This window comes from Dermacentor silvarum, chromosome 4 (genome assembly GCF_013339745.2).
Source record: "Dermacentor silvarum isolate Dsil-2018 chromosome 4, BIME_Dsil_1.4, whole genome shotgun sequence".
In the NCBI taxonomy this organism is placed as follows: Eukaryota; Metazoa; Arthropoda; class Arachnida; order Ixodida; family Ixodidae; genus Dermacentor; species Dermacentor silvarum.
In genome coordinates, this window is record NC_051157.2 from 42,101,650 (window position 1) to 42,126,164 (window position 24,515).

At 44.7% G+C, this 24,515-nt stretch overlaps 2 protein-coding genes across 2 annotated transcripts in view; one reads left to right on the top strand and one right to left on the bottom strand.

Moving 5' to 3' along the window:
• Positions 1 to 268: 268 nt before the first annotated feature.
• LOC119449871 (phosphatidylinositol 4-kinase alpha) lies at positions 269 to 7,940 on the bottom strand. The gene has a single exon (XM_037713153.2). The coding sequence runs from the start codon at positions 7,482 to 7,484 to the stop codon at positions 1,209 to 1,211; it is 6,276 nt and encodes a 2,091-aa protein (XP_037569081.1). The 5' UTR covers positions 7,485 to 7,940; the 3' UTR covers positions 269 to 1,208.
• Positions 7,941 to 8,071: 131 nt separating this feature from the next.
• Positions 8,072 to 24,515, top strand: part of LOC119448575 (C2 domain-containing protein 5-like) — a 41,041-nt gene continuing 24,597 nt past the window's right edge. The window contains exons 1-12 of the mRNA XM_037711807.2: positions 8,072 to 8,253; positions 8,578 to 8,644; positions 8,801 to 8,906; positions 9,191 to 9,277; positions 10,586 to 10,626; positions 11,372 to 11,502; positions 11,732 to 11,827; positions 12,357 to 12,512; positions 13,575 to 13,635; positions 14,232 to 14,357; positions 19,001 to 19,449; positions 22,980 to 23,065. Of these exons, the coding sequence (XP_037567735.1) occupies positions 8,817 to 8,906; positions 9,191 to 9,277; positions 10,586 to 10,626; positions 11,372 to 11,502; positions 11,732 to 11,827; positions 12,357 to 12,512; positions 13,575 to 13,635; positions 14,232 to 14,357; positions 19,001 to 19,449; positions 22,980 to 23,065 (1,323 nt within the window). The 5' untranslated portion in view covers positions 8,072 to 8,253; positions 8,578 to 8,644; positions 8,801 to 8,816. The remainder of the gene's footprint in view (positions 8,254 to 8,577; positions 8,645 to 8,800; positions 8,907 to 9,190; positions 9,278 to 10,585; positions 10,627 to 11,371; positions 11,503 to 11,731; positions 11,828 to 12,356; positions 12,513 to 13,574; positions 13,636 to 14,231; positions 14,358 to 19,000; positions 19,450 to 22,979; positions 23,066 to 24,515) is intronic.

Sequence of the window (24,515 nt, forward strand, 5' to 3'; positions counted from 1 at the left end):
CACCAGAAAGAACCACGAAATGTGTAAAAGCACTGTTGCATCTCTCTTGCCATCTCGCCCCTGAAGAAGGAGCCGGGCCGGCTTTGAGATGTCATTACTAAATCTTGGTTGGGATTTTATGAGCTTCAATTCACTTAGTTGGTCTCAACCATGGCATATCTCTGCCGAATGTTTACCTTTGAGGCTCTGCAGTTGATTTATTATATAATACTAGTGGGAGCACTAGGCTGAAATTTTCTTCAGAAAGAAAGTAATTATATAGCATTCCGCTGTGCTAAGTAAAATCTTTATTAACATTGATGTATATATTAACATGACATGCATAACAATGCAAAGAAAATAATTGCAGAGTTGCAAGCAAGCACTGCCTGCTACAAGCCCAAAACAAGTTATCACAGCTCTCCATAACGACGCAGGCTGTTAATGTTACAAATGCATACACTTGTTCATACCTATAATGTGCTAGAGCATCTTAAGTTAAGACATCTTCATATCTCAAGCTATAGCCCTCAGATGCATGACGCAGAACTCTATAATGGTTGCAAGAACCAGATCCCTAGCACACATACACCATTTGTTACACCAAACACTGACGCAACATATTTTACATATATCAGCAATATTGCATACAAGGAACTTCAATACCTACGACTTGGTGTTAACACAAAATCCCTGCAGTGGATTACAGTACAATGTAGTTCACTGTTCAGAATCCTAATTATCTGGATAAATAACTGTCAGGGTCTGTAATGAAGGGCCAGGTGCCATGCGACTCAATTCGTCTACATTTTGTTCAATCACGAAACAGATCTCCATGAGCTGCAGTTCACAAATGCAGCACACACACGTTACAGAGAGGAGCCAAAAGTGTACCACAAAAAGGAAACAACACTGGTAAGCAGTCATGCCATCTCCACGTCAACAAATATTCCCGGAATAAAACGAAAAAGTGTTCATATTGTTGGTCTTGCTGCAATGACAACAAAGCTCGACATACATCCCAAAATATCAAGAATCAAGAAATAGTGACCAAGGATACAAGCAAGACTCCTAAACACCACAACATGTGCACAGACCTAAGTCAGTAAGTGCTGCCGTAAAGCAAAGTGCCAGGTGAAGCTATAAGTCCTGCTGTTTCCACCAGGCATGGAAAATGGTGGTGCTTGTGCTTTAGTCATCCCTTTGAGTACAAAAGCAAATGCTGCTTCTTAGTATGGAATTTGGTTTTGATAGTACTGGATCATGTCATAAGTGCGTGTCCTGAAGTTCAGGAACGAATCCCTGATAATCTTTTGCATGTACGCTGCTGCTTCCTTCTCGGCAGCAAGTGGTGCAAACCTTGACCTTAAAAGCTTGATTGTTTGTCCTCTAAAACAGGGCAGACCAGTGTCAAGCATTAGAGAGACTAAGGTGACAATGTCCTCACGATATGGCCGCACTGCCAGGTAAGCCCGCACGCAAAGTTCCATGAACCAACGGAAGGGAGCTGCCTCCATCTTCCCACCCATGATCATGACCATTTCATCGGTAAGCTTGATATCTGGCTCAAAGCCAAGGTTTCCACCTGGCGAGCTCTCAAACATGAAGCCAAAGTCAATGTGGATGATGTGTCCATCTGTATCCAGCATGATGTTGCCATTGTGACGATCTTTGATCTGAAGAAGAAATCCAACAACGCTGTAGGCAGCCATACTTTTGATGAAGTTTCGACGGGCCTCTCTGAATGCTGTTGTTGACTCGTCACCGTACTTCTTGATGAAATACTCGTACATGCCAATGTCTGTTTGCCGGCCAAGCTGGTCACGAGACTTTGCATTTGGAACACATTCAATCACACCACAACCAGGTGCTGTGGCTACAACTCTGTATGGGAATAGGTACAGGTCTAATCCAACTTGGTTGAATACGTTTTTGAATAGGCTGATCACCTGTAGAGCCAACATATCTTGGCGCACATCATCGCCAACCTTGAAGATTGCAGCTTGCCAATACTCATTGCCGGTGCTCAGTTGCGGCCTGCCTGTTTGTGAGACGCTCATTGCCCTCGTCTCTAGCTCTTTGATTCCACACCTACAGACTTTGAAGCGTGCAAGGAATGGAGCTTTTGCCGCACTCTGCATTGGGGTGCCAGACTTGTAGTCGATGTCTATGACAACAGCCTCTGGATTTGATGGTAAGTAGCAGCCAGGCTGAACAACAATCTTGGAGAGTTCAGTGAGGCATGCTTTCTTGCGTTCTGCACCTTTAGGAAACACTCTGATCTCCCCTGAAATAGCAGTAATCTTCTGGAAGAAGTCAAATTCTCTTTCATAAAACTGCTTTGCAGGCCCTGACAGGAAGCTAACAATATGACGCATAATGTGGTCGAAGTGCTCATACAAGTCTGGATCCTGCTGTGTTCCTTCTTCGTCTAGATACATGTTGGTCTTCATGTTCCAGATCATTTGGTGTGCAAGGAGCTGAGATTTGCTGGCAGCTGTCTTGATAAATTCTGTGACATACCCCATTGCATCATAGCGGACTGCTTGCATTATTTGAGGTATGTAAAAAAGCACTGTGTCTGGAGGAAAGGATGACAGCACACGGACTGCGTACTGGGCGGTAATTGGGTGTGGCGGGAATTGCCTTGAGAAGTATGCAAGAGCCTTGATAGGTGATACTCGTGCCCATGTCAGCATGTGGTTTAGGTCCAGATGGTCACCAAGTACACTCTCAGGTGTTGTGAGGTACTGCAGTGCCTCGGGAAGATGACAAACCGCAGTTGGGTTTTGCTGCACAAGGCGGGACACTTCTGCACGAATAGTGTCTGAAGTCTTGAACCGGCAAGGGACATAAATAGCCAGGCACGGAGAGGTCTCCCAGGACAGCCGAGCTACATCCTTCATGCTTCTGTCAATGACAGGCTGGCTTCGCCAAGTGGCAATGGCATCTTCTCCAGTGACACTGCGCTCCCAAGTGGAGAGTGGGTTGTACCAAGTGATGAGAAACTCTATTTCCACAGCCAGCAAACCAAGAATAAGGTTTCGCTTCTTTAGGTAGTCCCTTACGAAGACTTCCGTAGATGCGTCTTTTATTGCCGAGCCTCTTCCAGCTGAAGACCTCCGGGATATTGTTGACATGTTACTGCTGAGGGGTACTGTGTTGATCCATCCAGTTGGAGTTGATCGTGATTGGAGCACTTCGGTGCTTCCGCGGAGATCTGGATTCATGATCACAGAAAGGTTGCTCTGCGTGCTCGTTTCCCAAATGTCGGAGATTGTAGTAGCTTTAAGGTACTTCTTGTCAGCGTGAACTGCCAACCAGAACTTTACAAGAACGTTGATGTCATCACGTAGGTCAGCACCCTGTTGTGTTGGGCACATCTGAGGCCCACAAAAGTAATCAAGGGCTGCTGAATAGATGCGTTCACGGAGCACACTCTTCCCAATCCCATGGGGCAGGACGTCGCCTTGAAGCAAGGACAGGCCAGCAGTCAACAAACGGAATTGAGTACCAACTGCAGCAACATGTCGGCAGCAGTGGTTCTTGTCTTGGCCTATGTTTACGGAGAAAGACCTGTGTAGAATATGAGCGAAAATTTCAACTTGGTCAAGGCTGCTGTACTTGGCTGTTTCAATGCGCTCCGCTAGAAACCGCACCCAGATAGTGTGAGGCTGCACAAATGGTGGCTTTGGTTCGAGTACCACTTCCTCATGAGCAGCGGATGGATCTGTCTGCGGTGGGTCTTCGGAAAACAGGCCTATCTTTTTGTCTACTGTCATGTGCCAGGCAGCAGACATTTCTTGGAGAAATGGAAGCTCTAGGTCAGGCCTGGCAGCAAGAAGCCACTGCCAACATGACACTGTGCCTCTCACTGCCTCCTCTGTGAAAAGTTCCACGGGGGACCAACAGAGTGCATGAAGCAAAGCTCTGTCGGTACCAGAACAGTGAATGAGAAGTGCACATACGCGGAAGATGCATTCTTTGTGCATGCGCTCATCTTTCTTTTCCCAGCTCTGCTTCAACTGAGACAGAAGCCGTGCAGAGAGTTCCTTGTGCATCTCCTCAGCATCTTCTGCACCCATCAGAAGTCCTGTGATCTCACCTGCAAATCTGCATCGCAAGCCCATTGAGCAAACAAATTCTGAACAGTTGTTCTTCACACAGGTGGGCCATTTGTCCAAGGTCGATGATGGCAGTGGTGCAGAGTAGTTGTTTAGTCCAGCAAACTGCAGGACACTCTCAATAGCCAAGGCAACTCCGCTGTGTTGTGTGAGACCGTCTGCAGTGTACGAGTAACAGGCCAAGTATTCTTCCAGGTGTGATCTTGTTATAATTGGGGCCCACTTGACGGCCTCTTGAACAATGCCTTGGCACCGTGCAGCAAAGTCTTGGACAATGCTTTCCCTCGCTTCCATGGTGTCTGTCAGGGTCAGGACGTACGAAGTACCAGGAACTGGCAGTTCTGAAATCAGTTCATTTGAATCTAGTTCAAGTGATTTGGCCAGAACATGGAGAATGTTGAGCATTGTCCACAGTACCTTTCCACTCCAAAGCAGATGAGGAAATGTATCTACAAGTGCAGAAAGGTACTTGTCGGCAACACGTCTGATTTGTTTTTGCGGATGATTGAACTTCAAGAGCAAAAATGTAGCATGTTTCTCCAGTTCCTCATCCCTCTCCTTCTTCCTGGGCTTGTTAGACATCACATCTAACAGAACCATAAAAACCTTGTCAGCAACAGCCATGATGCACTGCCACATTCCTGCTTTATCTTTCTGTATTGTTGAGAACTCCATATATTTCACCATGTTTTGGAAGCTGTTTTCCCCATGCAGGTTTTGCACTCGCAGAGTTTCCAGCCTTAGCACAGACAGCAAGTAGGTGCACTGAGAAAAATTCAGCTTGTTCACGACAGCACTTACATCCTGCGAGTGCTCAGTCTTGAGTTGCTTCAAGATCTGGTTCTTCAACTCTTGCAGTTCACCAAGTGAGACTGTATCATTTCGAATCGCCGAGTTGTACTGCAGTACTGAACGCAAGTGCTCTTTGGAGACTAAAAGTGGGGACTTTGCAGCAATCTCGCGAACACCATCGTACCATTCTCGCGGCCATAAACCTGACTCTGATGTAAATCCCATGACCACAGAGTACAGCCAGAAGTCCCAAAATAATTTATGAAGCCTAGGCTTGGGATCAATGACTGGGGGAAGGCGCCGAATGAGCACTGCGATCACTGGAATGAGGACTCCTAGGTTTCCAGCACTGCTGGAGGCCTTAAGCGCTGCCTGTTTCTCACTGGCCCTGCGGCCCTCCAACCCCAACTGTACAAACAGTTCTAGCAAAGTCCCCAAAAGTTCCAGCTGATCCTCTTCACCTTGCAGGCTTGCTGCTACATTGGCTAAAGCATTTATCACTGCTAGGGAGACATGACGGTAGCCTTGCTTTCTGTCCTCGACGCTGCCCACGTTGTACGCTGAGCTGGACTCCACAGTGATCATAGTAAACATCTTCATGATTTCCTCGTAAACAGTGTGGTCAACCTTCGCAATCACCATGCAGCCCAGCTGATCGATGATGAGCGAGTCGAGGGGAGATGCAGGCTGGCAGAACTTTTGCTGGAAGAATTGAAGAATAGACTTTGTTGTTTTTGGGGTATCTTTCAGCGTTACTGCAACATGACCGAGAGCGAGGATAGTGTTGGTGGCTACAAGACTAGGCTCAAGGTCTTTGTTCTCTGCTTGATACAGCCGGATGGACACTGATGCGAGAAAGGCCTGAACACACTCGGGGTCTTGCTGCAGACCCACCCGCAGCGCCCTGCATAAGTTTTCAATAGCTGTGTCACGAAGCTTCTCATATGCCACCATAGAAGTAGTCAGTGTCCCTGTCTTGTGGCTTGCCTGTGATGACTCTGCGATGCCAATGCCAGCTGCTCCTGCTCCTCCAGTTCTTGAGGCAGAGTTGCTGTTCTGGTAGTGGAGCTTTGTCAGAATGGGAGACGAGTTGACCAAGAAGTCCCGCAGTGTTGATATGCTCGTCTGAGCAATGTTGGGGAACTTCTCGGCTAGCTTGCCAAATCCCTCCAGACAAACGAGCAACAAGGGCATGTGGCCTAGAGCCAGCTTGACATTACATGGGGTGTTGATTTTATCATACAGAAATCCACACAAGGTCTCGGCTCCATTTTCATCAGTAGTAGCCCACACCAACAAATCAACACAGGCTGCATTAGCTTGCACATTCAATTTGAACCGGTTGGCAGTTGCATAGTTAGATTCTCTGTCTTCCTTTTCACAGGCATCATGATTTTTGCTCTGCAGTTCTGTCTGTCCATTCAAGAAAAGCACTTTTACAAACTCCTGGACATCTTTAGTAAAGGGTGCTGGATGACCCGTCTGGTGGCACAACAGCTCTTGGAGCAACATCAGCATCACCAAGTTCAGCACCTCATTGAATGACTTGTATGGAAACAGCCTTAACTGCCCAGTGCTGTACACTTCTACTGCTTGGTTATCCAGAAATTGCAGAAGATCTTTTGCAAGGATCTTCTTCGCAAGCCCAAGAATGGTTTGCAGCTTGCTGATGGAAAGCATGAGTGGGTTCTGAATCCTTGGTGTCCCATGCATTTGTGAGTAGCTGGATCCGTGCTTGCTAAAAAAATATGTTGTAGGATCGTAACTTGCAGACGACTGACTCTGAAGTGACGATCTTCTCGAACATTCGTCATCGTCATATTCGGGACAGGACTTGTTCCTGTTGTGCGTGAGTTGGCTTAATTCGGACAATGACCGTGGAATAATCGGCCGGAAGTTGTTGAACGTACGCCGTTTTGGCAGCGTGTTCCCTGTATTGCTGTTACTTCGAGGCCGCGGTGCATCTTCAGTCGAAGGCACCACTTTCGCTGGCTGCGGGAATATTTCGCAGAAGAGAGGCGGCGACGAAGCCTTTGCTCTGCCGAGCGCCCGTGCCGTTCCGATGAGCAAGGGTACAATGGCACGGCATAGGGTTACTTTTCCCGTGCTACCACGCGGCGTCTGCGCGTCTGCAAAACTCTTGCAGATGCTCACAAGCACCGCCAAGAAGTCAATCTGCGCTGTGATTATCTCTTCGCGCAGGTCTTCGCAAAGGTAGGCGACGTCACTCAACAGAGTTCCCAGGCAAAACGCGAAGCGCTCACAGACGGGGATGCGTTCTTGATCGTTCAGCTTAATTTCATCCAACCATACAGCTTTGCTAAGTCCGCGAAGCAGTTTGAGGAAATAAGGTACGATCTTGTCCTTGTACTGGAAGCCCGATTCGAGAAAGTAGATACCCGTAGCAATGACAGCTTCCTGTCCACGTTGGTCAATTCGAAATGTTCCCTGCGGTGACGATTCTTGCGGGCACAGACGCAGCAAATTATCAAGCTTGTCGGGGGGCGTCGGCCTCATGCAGGCAAGAGATCGAGCCAAGTGCTGCACAGCGGTGAAGAAAAACTTACGGTCGCTGTAGGAAACCGCCATTTCTGCTTGCTTGCACAGATCGTCACTGCCTAGTGACACTCAACGCTTTCCATTGTCGTCACAGCATAACAACGGAGTGCCTGTCAACAGGTTCGTCTCTTCTACCAGTACATCGAAAGTTTTGGTCGGAGGTTTCGGTCGTTGCTCAAGACACCGGTCGCTGTCACCGATCGGTCTTCTTCGACTGACATTCTCGCGGCGTAAGAAGTTTCGTTGCTCACAACAAATCGGCGACACAAAACGATCAAACGAATCGCGAACCGTTCGTAGAGCGACAAGTCGCAAGACGATATGAGGATATCAGCAACCACTGCGGCACACCTACAGTTACCGCATAGCGGAAGCGACAGCGGCTACAGCGGCGCGGGGGTGCAGTGGCGGACATTCGATCGCGGAGATTCCTTCCTCTCGGCCTCCAAAGTGGCGCACCAATTAAGACATTTATGCGACCCAATTCAATTTGCCGCTGCATTATACACCTGCAACTAAAGAGAACATTTTCTTTACGTATCTCGTGTTTGAAATAACTGTATCAAAAAACATGCAAATTTGCAACTTGAAAAAAAAATTTTTTTTTTCTTTTTTCATTTTCGCTCACCCTTTGCAACTTCTCTCAGCCCTGCCCTGCAAGGCTGCAAGCCCTTCGAGTTTCATGGAGCTGTCTCCCTCACCTTCGTTTGTGTTGTGCTCGCATTTATGTTTTTCGAATATGACGCAGATGCGAAGAAGACTGCCAACTTTTAAAGCCTGACATACTATGAAGCTTCTGGTGAGCCTCGCGCCCACCCGTTTCGCGTGCTCGGACCGTGTGTCGCGATCGCGCGTGGTGCGATCATCGCGAGCGTGTGCCACCGCGTGCAGTAGTGTCGTGAACCCGTGAACAAACGGAGAGAAGTCGCCTATCTCTCCCTTTCAGGAGTTTACATAACGGCTGCAATGTGATGGTTAAGGATAGCGCAGCCGCCAATGCGCGGGAACATCAAATTGCACAGCGTGCTGGCCTCTGCTTGCTGTCAAAACAGTGGTCAGCTGATTGTATATGCGCACAGCTGACTGACCTCTCCGTAACCGAGTGCCCTCCGTTCGTTTCCAGGCCACAGTGGTGTGTGCACTTCGTAAGGTCACTGCGATGATACCTGTGCCTGTTTGAGCTCGGGGGCGTGAGTGTTTTCGTCTTTGTGCTCGGTGATTGTTTAGTTTCGCGTACTGGCAGCTGGCTCTGCAAAATCAAGTTATGCACATTTCTGCATGCGCTAATTTTTTTTGAAATAATTAAAAACGTAACGAATGCACCTTTCGCGACACTCTACTTTCAGGCGCACGACAACTAAAATGCCTGGTAAAGTGCGGGTCAAGCTGCTGGCCGCCAGGAACCTGCCCATCATGGACAGGGCAAGCGAAGCCTGTGATGCTTTTGGCGAGGTGAGAACATTAATGTACTCGCCTTAATCGCTTGCTGTGTACTTTACTGTGTTCTCGACTATTACCTAAACCTGCTAAGAAACAAAGTGCAGTTGCACTTAATATAATATAATGGAATTAAGCTATCGCAAGTCTTTTAAAGAGTTCGTGCCATGAAGTGGTTGCTTCTTGTGCACCTTTAAAAGAAAAAGAAATGGGATTTCATGTGTATAAAAGAGTGGCAAATGCAGACGCCGGCTAAATTTTGTCATTGCCCCCCCCCCCCCTCCCCCCATTATTTGCAGGTTAAACTTGGCAATACATGCTTTAAAACAGAAATATGCAAGAAATCCCTTAACCCCCAGTGGAATTCAGACTGGTTTCGTTTTGAGGTGAGTTCATGCAGTCATACACATTCACATAAATTCCAGCCAGTTATTTGTGAAGAGTGTGAAGGACGTGTACATTTCACGAACTGGAGTGCATGTTCAGATAATTAGCAAAAGCGCTGTACATGAAAATTTTTTCAGCAATTTCGCTTTGTGAATCAAAACATATTTATATTAACTTTAGTCGGAACAGCTAGAAGACGACGTTTAATAATGATTTTAAATAACATCCTTGGATCTTTTGATACTTATCTGAATAAAAATTTCTCATGAAGTACATTCAAGGTCACTGCATATGTGGGATTTAGGGCATTGGATGTTCATGAGAAAGGAGGTGACAGTTGCTTGCCCATAACTGTACCATATGGCCAGAATGTCTGCAGTGCAATAATTCCACATACTAATAGGGTTGGCCTCTTGCATGTCCATTTTCAATGCCACTGTATGACACTTAGCAAACATTAGGGCAGAATGCAAGATCACTCTTATATTGCACTTTGGGTACACATTAAAGAACTCTGGGTACCCAAATTAACCTGGAGCCTTGCCCTACACTGTCTCCCATAGCCCCTGTATTGCTTTGGTACATTAAACCCTATCAGTCAGGCAAATCTGAGTTCACAGAGCTGGACTGGCATTGTCTTAGCCATTGCACCACAGCACTGATTATTTTTTTCTTTATTACGCATGAGAATGTTCAACCAAGGTAACTTGCTCTACAAATACAAGGTACTTGTACTTATGACATATAGTGAAGCTGGTAGCTGTTCCTGACAAAATATAATAATTGTTGTTATTGAACACCTGCTTACAAAAAAGTAACCATCTGCATTTGCATCTGACCATGCATAAAGATTATTTTAGATAACAAAGCTGTAATAAAAGAAGATAACAGCAGTTGAGGACCAAAAGGGAACCGAGAGTTGCAAATTCCATTCACTGTGGTTGAATGGTACGTGTGAAGGTCTAGGAGCTGTGTAATACACTGCATGATCAGCGCTAATCTTGTATAATCCTTTGCTCTTTGTCTGTCACAGTGTTTAACCACAATTAGTACCTAAAAAGAAGTGATAAAGCACTGGAACAGTGCACCATTTTAGCAGTACCTCTTGAGGTGATAAATGAAACCAAAGGACAGAATTGCAAGCAGTAGTTCTCTCCGGAGTTGCACTCACTTGGGCGAAATCTCACAGATTATAATCAATTTGATAATGTGAGAACTCAAGAAGAGAGGTAGAACAAATTTGCAAATGTGTGTTTAAACATGACTTTTGCTCTATTACATACAAGTTCAGCCACTTGTCTTTCCAGGTTGATGATGAGGAACTTCAAGATGAACCATTGCAAATCAGGTAATGTGCTTTCCTGGACTCCAATGGGAGTGCGATACCAGGCTTATTGTATATAGGCATGTTATTACGGGTGTAATGCAGCTTTGTAGTTTATAGGATAGTGTGCCTTACCTCCCCTGCCCTCCGAAGGTCAAAGTTGAACGTTCATATTTGGGCACAATTTACTACTTCATGTTTTCTGCAGTGTGTTTTATCTCTTGTCACTGCCCCACTTGCTGAAATATTTATTTTGAATGACACAGAATTATCATGTGATATTAACCTTCACCATTGCAGTTGATGAGAAACTATCTGGTTTTGGCAAAAGCTTATTGAGCAAGAAAGTTGGGTTGCTGGCAAAGTTGGGGTTTCTATATGTTTGACATTGCAGGTTACATATGAGTTGCCAAGTCAGATTATGCAACTTACATTTCATGTTTCATGTGAAACAGTTGTTCACAGTTGGGAACACGGTCTAATTTGACTTGGTAACTAACTTAGCTTTTCATCCTAGTAATGTTTATTGTGCTTAGAACATTTGTATCATTAGCGTGTGGCTGGTGGCATCTGGCTTTCCTGTTGCAAATGTATGCTCATGGTGTGCATGTTCTTGCAAATGTGCAACAGAAACAGTTGTCTCTTGGAAACGCCATGAAACATGTAGTGCAAATGATTCAAGTCAATATACATTGGCCTGGATCTTTTGCTTGGAAAAGGTGTCGGGTCTTTACCATCTGGCAGACTTCTTTTTTATTGGCTTTTTCAGGATAATGGACTACGACACATATAGTGCAAATGATGCCATTGGGAAGGTGTACATAGACTTGAACCCTTTGCTTGGAAAAGACGTGGGGTCCACATTGTCTGGTTGGCTTCCTATTTATGACACTATGCATGGTGAGTTGTGTTACTTTACGTCATTACAGATGTCAAACTGTTGCGACACAAAGCAGAGATAGTGAATGACATTAATTGCCTTTTATGGCGTATGAATCGATGGGAAAGTTAATTGAGGTTATAATGTGGCCGTAGTCTGTCTTGCTCCTAGTTTTCTTTCTGAAAGCTGGCTGATGTATGTTTCTTGTAAGATTTCCATGCCAATTTTAAACCTGTGTCTATTTTTCAGGTATTCGGGGGGAGGTCAACCTAGTGGTTCGAATCGACCTATTTAGTGATTCTAATCGGTACCGGGAGTCATCATGTGGTGTGCGCTTCTTCTACAGTGAGTAGTAGTCATTATAATTGTCTCTCTTTGCAGAATATTGTTTTGAGCTGGTTATTTCATGTAAAACGAGAATAAATGGCACAAAGTGACAAGGGCAGGAACAGTTGTCTTATGTGTCTAAAGTGTGGCGTGTGATCTGTCAGTTTGTGTTGGAACACTTGTCTTGTGTCTCAAGTGTAACATGTGATATGTAAGTTTGTGTTGGAACACTTGTCTTGTATGTCTCAAGTGTGGCTTGCATCCTTTAAGTATGTGTTCCTGTCCTCGTATCGCCATGCTCGTTCCCTTGTCTCTGTTTGTTAAACAGTGCAATTGGAACACAAGCTTATCTCTCTTATCTCTACACTAGCAGTTTACATTGATGGTAATTGTCTACTTTTGTTAAATTTTAGTTTGCACACAAACAATGAGTGATCTTAGCAGCTGTCAGAATACCTACCGAAATACATTACTTGTTGTAATTAGTTCTATTTTGTGCAGCCAACTTGCTTGAGAGAGGCATGACCTTTGTGTCTTGTATTTTTAGGCAGTGGCATTCCCCAAGGCTACCATGCTCATGCCATACTTGGCTTTGTAGAAGAGCTTGTGGTTAACGACGACCCTGAGTACAAGTGGATTGACAAAATACGCACTCCTCGAGCATCCAATGAAGCACGGCAGACATTGTTCTCCAAACTCTCTGGTTTGTTTACACTTTTTTGCATGTTACAATGAATTATTACTACAGAGATCTAAGCTGAAAGCAAACAACTTTTGCTGTAGCAAAATACATTAAAGCCAGTATAATGTAGCAATTCATTCCACTCGCGTTTATGACGTTCTTTATCATCCACCGTTCGCAGTCGGCCGATACTGTTGGTAACACAGGCGGAGCGTTGCTCTGCCCACTGAAAAAGCACAACGAGGAATGGCTTGTCCTGTCTTTTCTTTACCTTGTGTCCTTATTTTTTTTGTGCTGTGCAGCTATAACATGAAGTCATACAACCTTGCCCGAGCTTCCATACTTCTAAGGAGTATCACTGTAATAGAATCGTTACATTATCTCGTCCCAATTCTTGCATCAGTGGTGGAGCATGTGGCATTAACAAATGCATTTGTGGGAGTGATACCTATTATAGCAGTATAGTTTTGCCTAAATTGACACTTGTTGACCGCCGAAGCAACCCCTGGTTTAATTTTTTTTCTGCTTTGGAGGTTAGATTTTCTCTCCATATCACTGCCACCTTGACTACGTAATATTAAGTAGTGGAATGACAGCACACAGAAGAGACTCACTGGACTTCAGGACCATTATGTTGTCCAGTTGGTCTTTTCTTTTAGTGAATCACATCTTCTTTCTGTGTCCTGTGACCATGCCAAATGCCATCATATAGCTTGTCCAGTTGGTCTTTTCTTTTAGTGAATCACATCTTCTTTGTGTGTCCTGTCACCATGCCAAATGCCATCATATAGCTGGTGTGAAGAAAGCGGATAAGAGCAAATGTTTATTTGTGTCGGTTTTCGTTTGTGTCCACTTTCCTCGCACTGGCTATACCATGGCATCTAAGTACTAACTTGCCCAACAACAAGCTTTGCTAGATATCATCATGCTGTTTGCTATTATGTAGCCTTGTGCCAATAAGCCCAAGTGTTTACTATTGTGAGCTTCCCTTGTACACTAGGTTAGACAAGTAACTGCATTCTGTGCCCTTTGCTTTGCTCAGTTTGGTAAGTTGCTACTATACCGGTGCTGCTCTCAATCTAGGGGAAGTTCAGCGGCGCATTGGCCACAAAGCTTTGGAACTTGGTGGAAACGCAGTTGTAGCGTAAGTATGTGAGGAATCTGTTCTTCTTTATGGTCTTCTGTGAAGCTATGTGCACTGTGGCCTTTGCCAGGTCACCCATGTTAATTAAGCTGTCTGAGCACACTCATCTTGCTGGTGTATTGCATCATACGATTGGCTATGGTTCAGCTGTTTGAAAATTTGAACAAGATGAAAGAACTGTATTCGTCATGGAGCTTTCATGATGGCAACATAATTTGCTGTTAAGGTCATGTTGAGCGGCAAGAATAAATGAATGAATGATCTCTTTATTTAAAAACGCTGGCGCTTTGGTTTATGTTGAAGGGATAAGAGAATACAGGCATGGGAATAGGTGGAAAGGAAGTGTAAATAGATGACTATGGTCTGTGAGTTGCTGAACAGCAAGAATAAAGCTTAGCGACATTCAGCACGAACAGAGGTTAGGGGGAATATAAGGTGGCACAAGCCGCACCATATGAGATTTCTTTTATGTAGTTTTCTTGAGGCTGCCAGGATTAGAGCATTATTTTGAAAATTGTGTCATGTGTTCAGTGCTCCGAAAACTGTGTATAAAATGGAGCTGAGGATTGAACTTCTGTGGTGCATTTGCTTTGCAGGTATCGTCAGTGCTTTGACCTGGAAGGGGAATCTGGTGTGGTGGTACGAGGCATTGGCACCGCTGTCACCCTTGTGAGGATCGGCCATTCTCTCACCTTGTCACCATTAAAGGAAGCTGTCAGAGAGTAAGTCCAAGATGCCACTTTAGGACGGCGGAAAATCTGAACGGTTGCAAAGAAACTGAAATCCTGTAGTGTTTACTTTTGTTACTCCCTGAAGTCCCCGCCACTGAAACAAAAGAGCCTTTGTTTGCTGTTTGTTTTCAGAAACACGTTCACAGCTAACTGGCATGAGCGATTGTTCAGGATATTTTTCAATCAACTGCTATGTAAAACCTTGTTGATTTTTCAATCCCTATTAAAATGAACCATTGTGGGCACCTGTAACATTAATATACCTTGTCAACATTACTGGCTTTCTGTCTTGGCATTTATTTTTTGTTGCTTAGCTTAGAAATAGTTTTTGTCTTGCACAGCACTGTGTTTGTCATCTTCATGTGAAGCTAATTGGAATTGTAGTCATAATAGATAGTTTCACAACATGTGTGTACATCTTTAGCATTACTCGAACTACCATGTTGGAGCTGCGATTGGCAGTGCTAGCAGCAGTATTTTGTGATGCTGTATTCAATCATACTGTGTGGTCCTTTTATTTGACCTTGTAGCTACGTGCTCTGCTGGTAGGATGGGTCGTTGCGACATCACAACCTTTGTGATACGATGTATTTCCCTGCCAGGAAGTGCTGCATAATGGAAGGTCGTTCCTGCACCTTCTTGCTTGAACACAGTGTCACTAGCTGTTGCCGCCACTGCTGTTTGTGTTTTCATCCCAGTAATTTGCTAAAGTTATCATGCTAAAACATGTATAAATCAGCTGAGATTCCCTAATCTCTGTTTTGTGCAATGTTATGTCATGAAAGCCATACTCACTATGATACTACAGTGCAGCATCATTGTCCAAGAGGCATTTCATGTCATTACAGTGTGCTGGAAGGAAGCCTTTTCCTTCCATTTTCACATTCAGTTATCAATTGTTGGCACTAATAGAAGTTCACACTGATTTCCTAATAAACACTAAAGAGAAGCTGCGCTTCTGGAATGGAGAATATGTAAAATTATTGTGACCAAAAGCTTAGTTTGCCAGAAAAGGCGTAAAACAAAAAGTTGTTGGCATCACCTTCATATAGTGACCCCTGCCCAAGGTAGTTGCTGATTATTTAAAAAAGGATTACATTTCATTTGAAAATGAACAAAAGCTCAGCCTAGCAACTTTTATGGGATACTGGATCACAGAGAAAGACCTTGAATCTTAGGTGTGACGATTTAGCAGGAGATTCACAAGAAAAGGCTTGTTTTTATTTGCTCTTCTGATTAGCAATTATCTTCTTCGGAAGAAATGCCGATACATAGATTACAAGAAAATTTATCTGTCAGTACCAGACTGATTTAGTGCCTCTGATTAGTGATTTTTTTTAGTGATAGACTGTCTCCATAGCTTGATTTTGTGACAAAAGGTCATCTACTGTAGCTTCTACTGGGTGCGTTAGTACAAATTAAAATTTAAAACTGACAGTTTTGTGTTTATCGTGCACATCATTGAACTATAAAGAAGGCATGTGGGACTGACTTTTCACCTGTTGGTGCTTATGCTTCATCATTTCATTTGCCTACATTCATAGTTTTAAATCACAGTGCCCCTTGGTTGCTCAGCTTGTTCAGGAGACAGCTTCTCTACTGTCTTTGAACATGGCAGCCATCTTCTGGCCGTTGAATCTGCAGTCACATATATTTTCAAGCTTCTTTTTTATTTTGATTAGGTAAGCAGATGCAGTTGAAGTAGTTAGCCAAAATTTTATATGCATAAGCTGATACTTCTGTTCTTTCTAGCCTTGTCCTCAAGTGAGGACAAGGCTAGAGTGAGGACAAGGCATCCTCACAGCGGAGGCGTAGTTCTTGGAGTATGTTGACGTCTCTAGGGAATGATGTTTTCAAGCCTGGATGCACAGAGGGCAGCTGCAGTGCAGTTTTATGGGTGAAGCTCGAACTGAATTCTTAGGTTGTCACCAAGTATAGGATTTGATCTGATAGTTGCTTTTGAGCACTAGCCATAGTAACCCTTCCTTCCCTGCACAGGTAACTCGACTTCCTCAGGTAAAAAATGGCATGAAAATAATTTTTTGGTTCCTAAATGCACGAGGAGAGAAACTGCATTGCAAAGTGACCTTGTCGGAGACTGTACTGAGGGTTTTGAAAGATACATTATGAGTGGCAATAGAAACGAGTAACATGAGACTGATTTAGTTTATCAGAAATTCTTCGGGAAGGTTATACTACTTAACATGCACCATGTAACAATCTAATGACAAAATCCTGTATGCTCGTTAACATCTTGAGCTTTGTTAGCATCAACATTCTGGAATGTCTCAGTATGCCTTGTTTGGCATGCAATGATCTTGTTGCAAGAACTTCCAGCTACACTGAAGGGTAAAAGAAAGAATGTTTGAAGTTGTACACTTTTGCTTAGTCCGAAGTTTTCACTTTTTGATGCACTCTATTGTGGTGTTTCTCTGCATTAGCTTTTGTGCCCATTCACTTCCCTTGCACCTGCTGTCTTTCTCGCACTAGTGTTACTCCTGCTCTCTGCTTATTTGTTGTTTGTGTTACAGCGATCATTGCATGGCTGCTTGTGCTCAATGTTGTCCTGTGTGTCTTGGTATGTGCCCACAGATACATTTATCAATTATTTAACAATTAATCTCTTGTGCAAGTGTTGGCAGGTCACCTCATAGGGCGTAAAATTGCAACTTTTCATGAGTAAAAATTGTTCCCCACATAGCTGACAGTTGTGATAGCATTGCCTTTCACTAGACACATTTCAATATAAGATGCTATAGCAGCCTGCTATCACAAGACTATGTTCAAGGGTAGATTTTCTTAATTGTTACAACGTTAGATGATGTTGCAAAGCCATCCGCAGGTTTTACAAGAACAGACTTCGAAGACACCCAAAGCTGACATAGAAATGGTGCTAGAAAAGAAAAGAAAACAATTACAAGAAAAAAAAAAAAACTTCTGTTGTAGCTTCAAATTTTGTTTGTGTCTCCATATTCTAGGGAATTGTAAGGGGGAACAGGCTACAACATGAATTGATAACAAGACATTGAATGATACATTTACGAATATAGTGTGAACATGTAAAGGACGCTTAGCAGGAACCTGCAGGTACAAGATAGGTAAATTTTTTTTGCCTTTCATGATAGTTTTGCGATGCCCAGCTTAGAGAATTTAGTTGCTTTTATGAAGCCAAATTTGTGCATTTAAGTTAATTGATCGTTGAGGCAAACATTCGATTTGCAAACAATAAAAGTTTCACACGTGAGAAAGATGCCCAGTAGCTTAAAGGAAAGGACCGAGTGTTTTGTGTTTGTTTCCTAAACTTAATTCAGGCTCTATTTTCTACAGTTTGGAAAAACCCTGTGCATGCTTGTAAGTCACTTAGTAATATAGTTGTTTAAGTGATCTCTGCTGTAGTCATGCCCTGAAGGTACTTGTGGTAGCTTCAAGTTCTTGTGGAATGTTTATTATTGTGCAGGAGGTATTGATGTCCTGTTGAAAGCATCACCATGTGGCAGGCCAATGCTGTAGACAGCTTAAGTCCATGCTTATTCATTGTAAATGTAGCTAAGCTCTGAGTACCAGATGTGTGTTTGAGCTCATTGAGCATCTTCTAAAATATATTGCTAGTATAAACAAATTCAGTAAAATTTGTCTCTAGTTGTGCCACATAATGTGAGAACAAAGAGGGCGTAGTACAAAATTACATACAGGCATTGGTTTTGCATTGCATGTGCACTGATAGTCAAAGTAATGATGGCGGTTGTGTTGCTGGCAATGTGGTGCCCGAGTGAAATTGTAACATACAGAAGGAAGGTAGTGGCATCGATTGGGTGTTCCTCTTCCTGCACTATACCAGAAGCACAGCTCAACTCATCCTGATGTTAGCTTACGCTTGCTATCTGTCATCATAACAATGCATCATGCACTGTGTCACCGGTGAGTGAGCAAAGTTCAGTAAAATGGCTGGTCTACGAAAGTTAGGCACACAGTGGTTGACAGTGTAGAAAGATGAACAAGACGAGAAGGCCTTTTCATGCTGTCTGTTATTCACCATGAACCTTCACCAACTAGCCCACCAGTAAACCTAAATGAGGCAACTACATTGTGTTAGCTCCTTCCAAATTTCCATGTTGTCTCACTTGCAGTCTTCAAGCAGTGATAGGAGGTCCATAGCTGATAGCAGATCTATAACCAGTGTTCATGTAGGCGAAATTTTCAACCTACCAGAGCAAAAGCGAGTCTCCCGATATATCTATGTTACACTTGAGGACCAAACATTTTAGATCAGCATTTCTGTTTGCCTCCTTTTTTTTCTGGAACCAAGACTGTATGTGGGTTCAAACACGAGGAAATGTTCCATGTCTTTGCGTAAGGACGCAAAGACATGTGTCCTCATGCAGCCATGCCAATATTAAGCATTGAACACCTTAGAATTTTTCCTTTGCCCCACTATTCTCAAGTCATTGGCCACACTTTCCGGCCACACTCATTGCTTTGCTGTCTGTTCGCAGCCAACCCCTCCACAGTGCCAGCATCAAGGCGTAGGGACTTGATGGGTGCGTGTTGTGGCATGCTCTTTGTCTGACAGTGTCCTCTGTCTCTGCTGCTCTCTCTCTCTCTCTCTTTCTCTCTCGCCCCCTTTCTTTTGCCAGAGAGCTGCCCCTTCCCCCTCTGCTCCCCCCATCCCTGCAGAGGCCCCCTCCCTCTCCTTTGGTTGTTCGCTGTCACGCCCGCATGCCCTCTTCCCCTGCTTGGCTGTGCACGGCTGCACCTCTGGTGCGGGTCAGCCCGGGCTCCCCGCACGGTGGCAGCAGCCGGCGTGGGACGCCCTCTCCACGAGGTGCGGGTCTCCTGGCGTCGGCCCAGTCCCTGCTGCAGGGGGCGGCAGCCCTCCTTCCCCCCACGCCATTGGGGGCGCCCCTGCGCAGAAACCGCTCGGACACACTCTGCCCCCCGCCCAGGTCCCCCTCCGAGGAGTCGCCCCCTCACCCTCTCCCTTCACCCCCGAGGATGATTCCAGTGGCTGCGCTTTCGAGCATCCCCCTGCAGAGGGCCTCGGACCCGGACCTTCACACAGCGGGCCCGGCTGCCACTGCTCTCAGTATGTGTTGCTCTTTCCAACTGTGTGCCAACTGTTTTCAAGGCTAAATCTTTTCAGACTTGTAATACATACCTGTAATACAGACACATACATGCACGCACACACAGTGCTTCTGCTTGCCCATATTTTCAGTGCAGTCAGCTGCATGATGTGAAAATGATCTGTTTGCTTTCAGGTTTCTTTCACTATGTTCACTTCATTTGGTTTAGCTAAATAGCATATGCTGAAATTCATGTTTCTAAGAACATTAGCTTGAGAAAAATTATGCTAGACTTGTATATTTATTTGTTGCTATTTTGAGCAGATTGAGTCAAATTTCTTAACACCGTGCAGCATAAATAAAGCATGCGTTTATTTGGCAATGCTGTACTAGCTGTGGTAAATGTTAGAAAGTGCATGATGCACACTGATCTGCAAAATAAGCAACTACATACTTAATTTATCTTAATGTTGGCTAAGTGAACTCTGGCAAATACAAACTGCCTGGACAGCTTGCAGTTAGGTGGCACCAACACCACCAGTCTTTGAGCATGCGGGGTGGAAAGAACAGGGCCAGTGCAGCTAATGAGGACATGTGGCAACAGACATTGCCAATGTTATGCAGGTTCTGATGCTCGTGTCTCATATTTTCGCTTTTGTCGTAGTGTATAAGGGGAGTAAGTATAGTACCAGGTGACAGTGCATGATTTTAAGGTGTGACTGAAGTGGGCAGCAGAGGATAAGTCATGTAGCTGATCGATATAGGCAGCACTAGTTCTTTGCCTTATACTTGTAGGCTGGCTAACTCATTGGTCATGTTTAGTACACTATCCTACTTAAAGGGGCCCTAAACCACTTTTTATCGAAGTGGAGAAATACATTTGAAGTGAAAATAGGCTATTTCAGAATCAGTTTGACGCAAAAGGTACTTCAATGCGTTCAGAAGAAGCGGAGTTATTGGCAATCAAACACGGCCTCTGCTGTGCGCCCCTTCTTCCTTCAATGCCTTGCACTGCGAAGGCTATGGCGAAGTGGGGCGGGGCCACAACACTCCGCCTCGTAAACGTCGCCGTGGCGCGCAGTTCAAATTTCATTTTGGATTTCCGATTTTGGTGCCTACGAAGCGCTAAACATAAGGCAAACGCGGTTGTCCTCAGCGAGCCGCAGTGCGCTTAGCCACAGGACTCATGGCGGCACCTCGCGGCGGCCGCGGTGTAGCCGACCGCAGCGACCAATAGCAGCCGTTTATTGGAGTGTGCTTTATTATGAAATGAAGCACACAGATTAGAGCGAGGATCATGGGGTTTTTTGAAACGACAGTGTTTGAGAGAAAGCTGACTTCGCGTTCCGCTTGCAAGCTCCACGGACCGCGTACGACAGCAGAACTTGAATGAGATGTTCACAACAGCGTATGCTACCCGTGGACTATGTTATTTCACCGAGCCCGAGGGGTGGTTCAGGGCCCCTTTAATGTATTGTGCTAGAGTTGCGCACATGTGTACAGCACGATCTATTGCTATGGGGAACTGTTAATTAGAAGTGTAACTAAAATTTCTTTAACCGTTTCTTCAAAAAATGGCTGATGTGAAGCATTACACAAGCATGCTTCGATAAAAGATGATTTTGAATGCATTTGTGCAAAATGTGAAATCGAATTGGCAACTCACAGAGGTCATGTGACTGTGTTGGTTGCAAAATGACTACCGTATTTACTTGCATAATGAACACACTTTTTTTTTTCCTGAAAAATATGCGCTAAGTTGGGGGGTGTGTTCATTATGCGGGGTAAAATTTTGAGCAATTTTTTTTTTACGTGGCCACCTCCAAAAAAAGTCGCAATTTCACCCGAAAGGCGAACCATGCATTGCGATAGCAAATGTGTAGGCAGCTATACAAAGTGAGGATAGTAGTGTTATCGACCGTATAAACTTGCAAACATTAGATAACTAGTATGTAGATTAAAAAGCATGGTGTCAGTGCGCACAGGCAAACATGAACACATCACACTCCATGACCATGGACACTCGCTGTCAAAATGCTGGCGTGAGCAAGCACGGCAGCAACAGCGAGTGAAGTGACCTTCATGCCTTGTATCGCTGCAACCCAAACTGAGTGGCGAGAACGGAGGACGCACAAAGGTATAAGTTGCCGTCGCATCTAGACTCAGCCCCCGACGCAGATCACTTTCAAGATAGGGCAGGGCGCACGTGGCCACGCAATGCGCAGTTGCTGCACTGCCTCCCTCCCTCCCCCCCGGCGCCATGCACACGATGGAATACAGCGCATTTCCTCCCCGATTTCCTGCCTTAAACATGGGAGATAGAGCTGCGATCGTCGGTGCCAATGGCGAAAATGTGCCTGGAGTGTCCATATGATTGCTAGCTATCGCAATAAAAGTAGGAGACACACGGTACGATTTGGCGTCCGATACAATCGTACTCGCTGGACGCCATATTGAACGCCGAATCGTACCGTGTCTTTCCTAGTTCACGGCAGCAAGTTCAGAGTGCGTTTATTATATGGGTGAAAAAAAAATCTGAATTTTGGCGACTGAAGTTGGGGGTTTGTTCATTATGTGAGTGCGTCCATTACGCGAGTAAATACGGTAGTCACAAATGGTCGCTTTGGTTGAAAGGGACTGTTGGAACAGTCGCTTGCTGCTAGATTTTTCATACAGCAGTTTCAAACCTATTGAACCAATCAATAGTGCAGGACCAGGTCGGCTGTATACGCTAATGGCTCATTCACACTGGTGATTTACAGAGGTAGCGTGACCAACTGCGACTGGCGACCAAAGAACGACTTACAGTGACCGTCGTTCCCACCGGCAAGTGCGACCTGTCTCCTGATGATGCCGTTCACGTCTGCTCGCATTGCTATCGCCACGTAAAATAAGCATCATTGTTTACAGACTTCCTGTTCCTGTGCCGCTAATTGGTTTAGTAGGTTTGTGACTGCAGTAGAATGACTGAAATATCGAGCTGCGAGCGACTGGCCCAAAATGGTTGCTTTGCAGCCAACGTGGTTGAGCAACCTCTGCGAATTTCTGGTGTGAATGAGCCCTGAGGCTTATCTAATGTGGTGACAAGCAGGTCGTGCTTGCTGGTTTGAACATTCGTCGCCGTGAGTCGCTCCTTGATTACCAGTCGCAGTTGGTCGCACAACCTTTGTTAATCGCCAGTGTGAATGTGCCGTAAGGCTTGGCGTTGACTGGCTGCTCTGGCTTGGTGACTGCAGTGTTATGCTGCTGAGCACTTGGTCTCGGGTTCGATTCTCGGGAGCAGGGTAGCACAATGCAAAAGTGCCTTATACTTATAGTACTTGAATTCATAGTGAAGTACCTCAGGTGGTTGAAATTGATCCAGAGCCTTCCACCGCAGCATCCTTCTTCTAGCCCAGTGGACAGGTATCACTGAACTCCGTCACTTTAAATACTAATAAGTGCTTAGTGTAGATTGGAGCTACCCTGGTTTCATGAAGTTGGGGCACACTGCTTGCAATATTTTGCAGATTCTGCAGTTTCTGCATTGCGTTTTCATGTACCCCAACAGGTGCAAGCTCTGGCAGTAGCACTGGTGGTGGACCAAGGCAGTTCATCAACAGGCCAGCTCTGGCGCGGGAAAGTCTAGAGATGCTGGTGAGTCATCATTGACTGGAACGTACACCACCTGGTGTTTCCTATCACACACAGAAGTATGTTTAAAAAAAGACTGCTCATAAGGACGCAAGCAGATGGTCTTGAAGAGCATTGAGTGTAAAGGTTTTATTGTTTTGGTGAGCACGCTTCTGCGATTTCATCAGCAATAAAATCCAACATACACTGTTCTTGCCAATCAGTTCTGATTATTCGGCTATCCCAATGAGGTTTATTATATCCCCTATACCCCTATAGACAACAGCTGATTCTGTGTGTTGAAACCTTACATTTAAAGGGACACTAAAGGCAAATACTAAGTCAAGCTAAAGTGATGGATTAGGGCTCGAGTATCTCTAAGGTGTCAATATTATCACGAACTGAGCCTTAGTAAACGAGAAATTGAGGTAAATGCAGGACACTATTAGAGACTTCCCCGGGACATTCCAAGTACTTGCCTGATGATGAAGGCACTCCTCATTTAAATGCAAATGAAGGGTGCAATTTAAATTGCACCCTTCAGGTGCAATTTTCTCGTAAACCAAAAGTCTTTTCTTTGCACGAAACAAACATTACGAGGTTTTGTGAATGGTATTTAAACAGTCCACGTCGATTAAGTATTTGCTTTTAGTGTCCCTTTAAGGCAGCACTTGCATCGTAAGCATCTTGAGAAACAGCTGAAAGCATTAAGAATTTTGACTTTTTCAGTGAGTGAGTATTCATGCTTCCAACCTCAAATGCATTTCATGTATAAGAACAATCATATGCTTATAAATGCAAAGTGTCTGCAGTGGTTCAGTGGTTGTGGCATTGCGCTGTTGAGCACGAGGTCATGGTTTCGATACCAGGCTTTGCATTTCAATGGAGCCTAATGCCAAAACACTCCTGTACTGTGCTTTGGGGGCACATTGAAGGACCGCGGGTGGTCAAAGTTAACTTTGTACCCTCCGCTACGGCATCTCTCATAACCCACTGCGCAGTTTCGGGACATTAAACCTCACAACTTAACCTAAATGCAGTGTATCTGGAAGTCACTGAGCATTCCAGAATGTTTCCTGGTGTAAATTATTGTTGGTAGAGATGCCGTTAGATCGTTACATACTGGCACTGCTGGAAAACACCCAGACATGCATTTTCACACTTTCTTTCTTGTCATTTTGTCATCTGTAGTGCAATATACCTATATCAAAGGCAGGGCCATAGGATGCCGATGGTAGTTGTGATATTGGTGGGCTAAAACAGGGCCAAAATTGTACATGGTTCTGAGCATTTGCTTGACATTGCTAGTACAAGAAAATGCAGAAATGAGTTCACATGTTTGAAACTTTATGACTGTAAAGTTGGATGTTGCACTTATACTACAATGCTGTCTGCAGTATTGATGCCATTGCAGGGCTTGAACAGGTGATAGCCTATAATTTTGCCAGCAGCAGCGATTCATGTTTTTGAATGC